This window comes from Bubalus bubalis, chromosome 17 (genome assembly GCF_019923935.1).
Source record: "Bubalus bubalis isolate 160015118507 breed Murrah chromosome 17, NDDB_SH_1, whole genome shotgun sequence".
Taxonomy (NCBI): Eukaryota; Metazoa; Chordata; class Mammalia; order Artiodactyla; family Bovidae; genus Bubalus; species Bubalus bubalis.
In genome coordinates, this window is record NC_059173.1 from 24,198,931 (window position 1) to 24,208,196 (window position 9,266).

Genomic DNA, 9,266 nt, shown 5'->3' on the forward strand with positions numbered 1-9,266 from the left:
ACACTGATCCTTTACCCATAGCAGACCCCTGGAGTTCCATTAGCTCTTCTCAGCCATAAGATCACTGCCCCTTTCCCTCCCTACTCTGCTTCTTGCTTCTCCTTTGTAACATCCAGTAGATTGTCCAGTAGCAGTTACCCTAGTCATTTCACAGCCAGCGCCCACCCATCTCTCTCCTGATCTCCAATCACCTTCCTTCCTCCCTGTCATTAAACCAAACATTAAAAGTAAAACTCAGCACATCAAACTTATGCAGAACTAACATCCCAGCCCAGCTCCAGGAAACATCCAGCCTGCCATGATAAACAGCTGTGTATTGCTTTTTTTTTAATTAATTTTTATTAGAGTATAGTTGCTTTACAATGTTGTGTTAGTTTCTGCTGTACAGCAAAGTGAATCAGCTATATGTATACATATATACCCTCTCTTTTGGATTTCCTTCCCATTTAGGTCACCACAGAGCATTGAGTAGAGTTCCCTGAGCTACACAGTAAGTTCTCATTAGTTAAACTGCTGTGTATTGTTTATTATCTGTCAGTTTTCTAAAGACTACTCAGTGACTGGCGCGTGGCCTGACACAGAAGAGGCTTTTAATACATGTCCCTGGAATGATCAGATGAATGAAAATTGGACCACTCAGTGCCTGTTCTTAGAGGGACTGGGAAGAATTCCAGACGCAACACAATTGTCTCCTGTAGTCCCTGGCCTGGTCAGTGACCTCAGAGTCAAAGGCAGCCAGGAAACGAACTAGCAACCACGGTTAAGACTCAAGACAAACTGCCTGGACTCAACCCCAGCTCTGTCAGTTAGCTCTGCAAACTTGGGCGAGCCTTGGGTCCCTGCCGTGTTTCAATCTACTCACCTGCAGGAAGAGAAATACGCATAATAGTATCTACCTTGTATATTGATGGGAAGATTAAACGAGTCGCTAATGACAATGACTTAGAACAGGGGCTGGTACCCAGGAATCGCTATGGACATCTTAGCTACCATCACTCCCATGGTAGTAGAATAATGGTACACCAAAGACTGCCACATCTAATTCCTAGACCCTGTGAAAAGTCACCTTAGGTATCAAAAGGGACTTTGCAGTGGTGATTAAGGACCTTGAGATGCAGAGATTACCATGGATTATGCAGAGAATGGAATACACTGAACTCAGTACCATCACAAGGGTTCTGATGAGAAGGAAAGGTGGCGCATCAGAGTGAGGGGCAGGGAATGTGAAGGCTCCAAGGACACGCTCAAGTGAAGTCTTCCTTAATAAATGTAATGGAGCCTTAATTCAGTGAGGGCTGTTTATGGGGTCTTTTCCCCCTTGTAAGGATTATGCTGGAGCTGTCTTTGCCTATCTGCATTTGTTCTTGTTTCAATTAAGCTGTCTCTCAGATCTTTATATAAACCCTGGATGTTTTTTCCCCCAGCTTCATCAACCACCAGGTCTGGATTTTCAGTCCTGCCCCTGAGTCTTTGGGTTTTCCTCTAGGATTGGTAGGGGCAGGAGCGGGATGCAGGATCCTAAGAGAAGAAGCGTCTCCCCCATTCTCACCTCCTCCTATCCCCCATGGATTTTCTAACTGCCTCTCTCCCCACAGGAAGCTGTAGTCAGCACTTGGCTCCAGTTCAGCGATGGCTCCGTGACGCCCCTGGACATCTACGACACCAAGGACTTCACCCTGACAGCCACCTCCCTGGACGAGGCCATCGTGTCCGTCCCCCAGCCCCGCTCGCCCAGGTGGCCGACTGTGATGGCTGAAGGCGAAGGCCAGGGACCCCTGCTCCGAGTGGACCTGACCATCGCAGAGGCCTGCCAAAAATCCAAACGCAAGAGCGTCCTGGCAGTGGGCGTGGGGAGCGTCAGGGTCAAGTTCGGGCAGAACGACGCCAACTCCAGCCCAGGTGTGGACTACGAGGAGGGTGAGATCAAGAACCACGCCAGCGACCGGCGCCAGAAGGCCCAGGAAGGACCCTTCTATGGCAGCTCCTCCGTGGAACGCGAGGAAGGGGTCCTCCGGAGGGGCAACCCCACGGCCAAGTCACTGCTGGACAACAAGGTGGGCAAGAACAGCCGGCTGGACGGGGGCCGGCTGGCGGGGGAGGGTCAGCTGCAGACCATCCCCATCGATTTCGCCAACTTCCCGGCACAGGTGGACCTGCCCCAGGCCGGGGGCGGGCGTGGGGCCGGCGACCTGGTACAGACTCCCCGCGGCCTGAGCGATCTGGAGATCGGCATGTATGCCCTCCTGGGGGTCTTCTGCCTGGCCATCCTCGTCTTCCTCATCAACTGTGCCACCTTCGCCCTCAAGTACAGGCACAAGCAGGTGCCCCTGGAAGGCCAGGCCTCCGTGACCCACTCGCATGACTGGGTGTGGCTGGGCAACGAGGCGGAGCTCCTGGAGAACGTGGGTGACGGATCTCCGCCGCAGGACGAGCACACGACCATCATAGACCGCGGGCCGGGGGGCTTCGAGGAGAGCAACCGCCTCCTGCTCAACGGAGGTTCCCAAAAGCAGGGGCAGAGCCAGATCCCCAGGCCGGCCGACTCTGGGGGCAAGCAGGGCAGGGACCAGAAACACGAGCCCCTGCACTCGCCCACCTCCAAGAGGAAAAAGGTGAAATTCACCACCTTCACCACCATCCCCGCCGACGACGGCTGCCCCACCGTCAACTCCATCCTGGGCGGGACGGAGGAGGACATCAAATGGGTGTGCCAGGATGTGGGCGTGGGTGCCCCCAAAGAACTCAGAGACTATCTGGAGAAGTTCAAGGACAAAGTGTAGGCCCCTCTGGTCGAAGGACCAGCGCCTGGACACCCACCTTCAGCTCCACTGTAGATCTGGGGCTCAACAGGGACTCTTTGGGGCCCATCTTTGAAACTATTCATAGTTGGAAGTTATGAAGCCGGAAAGGGACCGTTTTGTGATCAGAGGTCGATGATGGCAGACTTTCTCAAGTCGGAAGAAAAAAACTCTGGGAACGGAGCTGATGGAGACATTTTAACTGCGCAAGGCCAAATTAGGAAGGTTATTTTATGAGTCAAAATATAACCCAGACAAGCTACCAAAAAGTATTTGTTAAAAAAAAAAATGCAAAAAAAAAAAAAAAAACCAAACAAATAAAAACAGACAGAAGTAATCATCTGTTTATATTTCTAATAAAGGATCAAAAATATAAAACTAGGGCCTGCTTAGAGACATTTTCCATTTTAATTCAATTTTCTTTTTCCAAGGACACCCTTTGACTGTCACCCTGGGCTTGGGGAGGAGACATTTCTGAATATGGGTTGTCTCTTGGGATAAACTTGAATATTTTCACATCTTTACTTAATAATCTTTTCTTTTTCCATATTCTGTCCCCCCACTTTTTTTTCTTTTTGTGTCTTAGACTTCCATTTGATTTATGTTTAATGTTTATTCCTGAGGATCAAATGGTATATTTTCCTAAATTAAACAAGTTATATTCCTATACAGCGGATAAATTTTTAGAAACCATGTCAGTTAATCCATTCTTTTAAGTATTATGTTTGATGCTTTGCTTTATCCCTCCAGCCTTGTTGATATCTGCTGGGTTTCTACAATTAGAGGGAGTTCGCAGAGCCTTTGCTGGGATGAGGGGAAGGTCACCTTCACCCTCCTCAGGGCCAAAACCAGTGGGTGGGACAGTGGCAGGGGCCAGTTGCAGAGAGCCCAGCCAGGGACCCCTGACTCCTCAGTGGCTCCATCAGTGGTACCCTAGGGATACTTCTATCAGAGGAAGATGAGGTCAGAGCCACAAGCTGGAATCCATCCACACCAGTAATCAGCGCCAACCTCAAAGGGTAGACTGACCCAAGACACACTGATATCATGAAATGAACAAGGATCAAAAAAGTGTTGGAGGGCTTTTCTGTTGTTTTTCTCACTTTGTTGGGCAGGGCATAAGGGAAAAGACAAAAATCTATGTTAGATTGTCAATCAACTGTGGTTTTTTTAACAGCTTAATTGTGTAGCAGCACATTGCAAAATGCATTCATCCAAAGTGAAGCCTGATCCCATGGACAGTGGAGCCTGGCAGGCTATGGTCCATTGGGTCGCAGAGAGTCGGACACGACTGAAGCAAATTAGCACACACAAAGAGAAGCCTATGAGGCAGAGAGAAACTAGGGTCATAAACCCTCAGAGTCCAGTCTACCTGCAGATGCTGGCGAGGAAGACTCCGGGCGGTCACGTGATCCTCTCAACATAGCGGTGCCTGCAGCTACTGGGGTTGCTTCCTGTTTTTATTTTTTTAATTACTAAAAGTGATAGCTAAGAAAGGCTCCTGGAAGCCTCATAACCTAGACTGGACCTTTTCAAAAGATATTTCTAGCACATATTATAGACAGTAAAAAGGAGCTATTTATTTATACCTGTGATGCCAATTGTCATTAAAACATTTTCCGTGGCTTGACAAGTCAGTGTCTGGTGGGCTGTCTCTTATTTCACTTAACTCCTATTACCACTTCTCCCCATCAAATGTACAACATGTTGAAGAAATAAACCTGTCTGCTAGGCTGGAAGGAAAACAATATTCTGTTTGTTGGCTTGTTTTCCTCTTGGTTTCTTGGCTGATCCACAGTAACTCCTCATAAGGGAAACTTTCAGTCATCTGTCCGCTGTTGTCTACACCAGGGGTTCTCAACTGAGTGTGCTCAGGATCACCAGGGGGAAATGTGCATTCCTCAAGAGTTCCAGAGTGATGCTGATACCGTTGGTCAGAGGTGCCCCACTTGTGAACTTCCAATTTACATCAAACATGAAAGAGAGCCTTGACATTGAATGGGAAACTATTGAAGCTCTCATCTGGGGAAAAGGTGTACTTTTATTCAGACTGGTTTTGCATTTGTTGTTGCTTGAAGTTTCGGTGGGATTGTGGTGGCTGTTGGCTGGTTGAGGGAAGAGAATTTTTTGGTTAAAGTTGAGGTTTTTTTTTTTTAATAGCTGTTTTATTTTTTAATTTTTAAAAAATTTTGAATAACTTTAAAAAATTACTTTCTGTCTGCAATTATTACAAAATATTGGCTACATTCCCTGGTGTTGTACAATATATCTTTATAGCTTATTTATACCCAATAGTTTGTACCTCCTAACCCCCTCCCCCTATTTTACCCTTTCCCACTTTCCTCTCCCCACAGGTAACTACTAGATTGTTCTCTCCACGTCTGCTTCTCTTTTGTTTTATTCACTGGTTTGTTGTGTTTTCGATTCCACATATAAGTGACATCATATGGTGTTTGTCCATTCTAACTTATTTCACTAAGCATAATACCCTCCAAGTCCATCCATGTTATTGCAGATGGCAAAATTTCAATCATTTTCATCGCTGGGTAGTATTCCATATATACTTTATCCATTTATCCACATCTTCTTCATCCATTCATCTGTTGATGGACACTTAAGTTTGTGTGCATATTTTGGCAATTATAAGTAATGCTACTCTGAACATTGGGATTCACTCATCTTTTTGAATGAGTTTTTCTGTATTTTTCAGATATAAAGCCAGGAGTGGGATAGCTAGGTTATAGGGTAGCTCTATTTTCAGTTTTTTGAGAAAACTCCATACTAATAACAGCTTTATTGAGACATAATTCACATAACATGAAATGGACTCATTTAGAGTATACAATTCAATGGTGTTTAGTATATTCACAGAGTGGCATCACATCAATTTTAGGAACTTTTCATCATCCCCAAAAGAAGCTCCATATTCATTAGATTCACTTCCCATTTGCCCAGAACCAAATTCCCAGCCCCAGGCAACCACCAATCTACTCTCTGTCTTTATGGATTTGCCTGGGCTCGGGGGCTGGTGTCTATATCATTATGGGGGAGTCTGTGAGAAGCCAATGGAATTAATATGTTGTGACTATTTCTTAACTGAGGCACCAGAAGAGTTCTATGCTCCCTCAGTGTGCCTGTACATATGCAGCAGAAGAAAACAGCCTGCAAGACCTTGGTGTGGGAACCACGTCCACTCCTAAATCAAGCTCTCTACCTAGCTAGCTCACATTTAGCTTTTAAAAAATTCAGGCTTCACACAAAGAGAAAGAGGACTGTGGTTGAAGCTAATGCTAGTTGCTTCATTTCTGCCCCAAGTTCTACTCTGAAAGGGCCAGCTGCTGGCCTTGGGCAGATACCTCTGTGGTCCACTTGGTTCAACTGAGTGACCCAGGTTCTGAGTGCCCAAGTCAATGAGGATGGGTGGCAACTTCCTCCCTCAGGGAGCACCTGCTATGGTGCCCATACAGCTGAGTCCATGGTAGGGACCAACAGATCCCATTGCCCCTGGAACCGCCCTGCTTATAAAACTGGAATCTCATCAGAATAAATGTAGTGCTTGGCTACCCTGGTCTACATTAGTGACTCCAACAATCATTAAAAATTTTCTGTTGATCATTTCAGGTGACCAGGGTCTCGTGGTGTCAAATGTTAATTTTATTGCAAATGTAAGACTCAAATATGACTTTAGCTAGGGAGTATAGTCTGCCCTCCTTAACCATGATTCCTCCTTATCCAATCAGTAGATTCAACCCGCCAGCCAATCCTAAAGGAAATCAGCCCTGAATATTCATTGCAAGGACTGATGCTGAAGCTGAAGCTCCAATACTTTGGCCACCTGATGCAAAGAGCTGACTCTTTGGAAAAGACCCTGATATTGGGAAAGATTGAGGGCAGGAGAAGAAGGGGGCAACAGAGGATAAGATCATTGGATGGCATCAATGACTCAATGGATGTGAATTTGAGCACAGTTTGGGAGATAGTGAAGGACAGGGAAGCCTGGCGTGCTGCAATTCATGGGGTCACATAGAGTTGAACATGACTTAGCAACTAAACAACAACCATGGATCTTTCAAGAATGTAGCATTCACTATTGAAAAAAATCACATATAAGTGGACCGTCGCAGTTCAAACCCATGTTGTTGGAGGGTCAACTATAATATTTATTAGCATTAATTCTTTATTATTGCCAATAATAAGTTATGACAGTAATTTAATAATATTAACAATAACTACAAGGATAGTAATAATGAGACTCCATTTAACAAGTCTGGGGCAGACTCAGTGTTCAGTTCAGTTCAGTCGCTCAGTCGTGTCCGACTCTTTGCGACCGCATGAATCGCAGCACGCCAGGCCTCCCTGTCCATCACCAACTCTCAGAGTTCACCCAGACTCACGTTTATCGAGTCAGTGATTCAATCCAGCCATCTCATCCTCTATCGCCCCCTTCTCCTCCTGCCCCCAATCCCTCCCAGCATCAGAGTCTTTTCCAATGAGTCAGCTCTTCCCATGAGGTGGCCAAAGTACTGGAGTTTCAGCTTTAGCATCATTCCTTCCAAAGAAATCCCAGGGCTGATCTCCTTCAGAATGGACTGGTTGGATCTCCTTGCAGTCCCAGGGACTCTCAAGAGTCTTCTCCAACACCACAGTTCAAAAGCATCGATTCTTCGGTGCTCAGCTTTCTTCACAGTGCAACTCTCACATCCATACATGACCACTGGAAAAACCATAGACTTGACTAGATAGACCTTTGTTGGCAAAGTAATGTCTCTGCTTTTGAATATGCTATCTAGGTTGGTCATAACTTTCCTTCCAAGGAGTAAGCGTCTTTTAATTTCATGGCTGAAGTCACCATCTGCAGTGATTTTGGAGCCCAAAAAGATAAAGTCTGACACTGTTTCCACTGTTTCCCCATCTATTTCCCATGAAGTGATGGGACCAGATGCCATGATCTTCATTTTCTGAATACTGAGTTTTAAGCCAACTTTTTCACTCTCCACTTTCACTTTCATCAAGAGGCTTTTAGTTCCTCTTCACTTTCTGCCATAAGGGTGGTGTCATCTGCATATCTGAGGTTATTGATATTTCTCCCAGCAATCTTGATTCCAGCTTATGCTTCTTCCAGTCCAGCATTTCTCATGATGTACTCTGCATATAAATTAAATAAGCAGGGTGACAATATACAGCCTTGACGTACTGCTTTTTCTATTTGGAACCAGTCTGTTGTTCCATGTCCAGTCCTAACTATTGCTTCCTGACCTGCATACAAATTTCTCAAGAGGCAGGTCAGGTGGTCTTGTACTCCCATCTCTTTCAGAATTTCCCACAGTTTATTGTGATCCACACAGTCAAAGGCTTTGGCATAGTCAATAAAGCAGAAATAGATGTTTTTCTGGAACTCTCTTGCTTTTTCAATGATCCAGTGGATGTTGGCAATTTGATCTCTGGTTCCTCTGCCTTTTCTAAAACCAGCTTGAACATCTGGAAGTTCACGGTTCACGTATTGCTGAAGCCTGGCTTGGAGAATTTTGAGCATTACTTTTACTAGTGTGTGAGATGAGTGCAATTGTGTGGTAGTTTGAGCATTCTTTGCCAATGCCTTTCTTGAAAACTGACCTTTTCCAGTCCTGTGGCCACTACTGAGTTTTCCAAATTTGCTGGCATACTGAGTGCAGCACTTTCACAGCATCATCTTTCAGGACTTGAAATAGCTCAACTGGAATTCTATCACCTCCACTAGCTGTGTTTGTAGTGATGCTTTCTAAGGCCCACTTGACTTCACAGTCCAGGATGTCTGGCTCTAGGTCAGTGATCACACGCTTAAATGTATGTTGTCATTCATTTACAATGACTCTCTGAGGTGGGTGTGTTACCCCTCCCCCCATATTAGAGATGAGGAAACAGACTCAGACCATTCTTCTCAAGGTCAAGACTAGGGACTAGCAGAGCCAGGGCTCGAACCCAAGATCATGTCTCCAAAGACTGTGGTCTTAATTATTACACTAACACAAGCTTCACATATCTTTTCTTGTGTTAAAAATGTAATAAAATCGACAAAAAGGGTAATTCAGGGTCATGACTCAAAATCCAGAAAATGAAGAAAAGTAGAAGAAATAAAGAAAAAAAGGCCTCTGGTCCCTCCTCCTAGAAATAAAAATTAATAGCTCATCTTTTACACATGCTTCAGTGTTTTTCCCCAAATAATGGACATAATTTTCCATAGTTCTATTCATATTTTGAAAGTATATCATAATCAATATGACTTTTAAATTATCTTTCTGATTTGAAAAGTAGCCCAAGAGTACTGTAAATCATTTGTAAAAATGACCCAGTTCACCCCAGTTGGAGCTTTGCTAATGTCCTTCTAAGATTTTTGCCCTCACATTTCTTTTTTCTCCCATGGTTGAGATCAAAGTGCAAATATTGCTTTTAAAATATAATTAACAGGAAAGGTTCCACAGCCCTTGATTG

The 9,266-nt window shown here is 44.9% G+C and overlaps 1 protein-coding gene across 1 annotated transcript in view; it reads left to right on the top strand.

Moving 5' to 3' along the window:
• Nucleotides 1–4,431, top strand: part of TMEM132C (transmembrane protein 132C) — a 446,846-nt gene extending 442,415 nt beyond the window's left edge. The window contains exon 9 of the mRNA XM_025267822.3: nucleotides 1,596–4,431. Within this exon, the coding sequence (XP_025123607.3) occupies nucleotides 1,596–2,780 (1,185 nt within the window). The 3' untranslated portion in view covers nucleotides 2,781–4,431. The remainder of the gene's footprint in view (nucleotides 1–1,595) is intronic.
• Nucleotides 4,432–9,266: the final 4,835 nt, after the last annotated feature.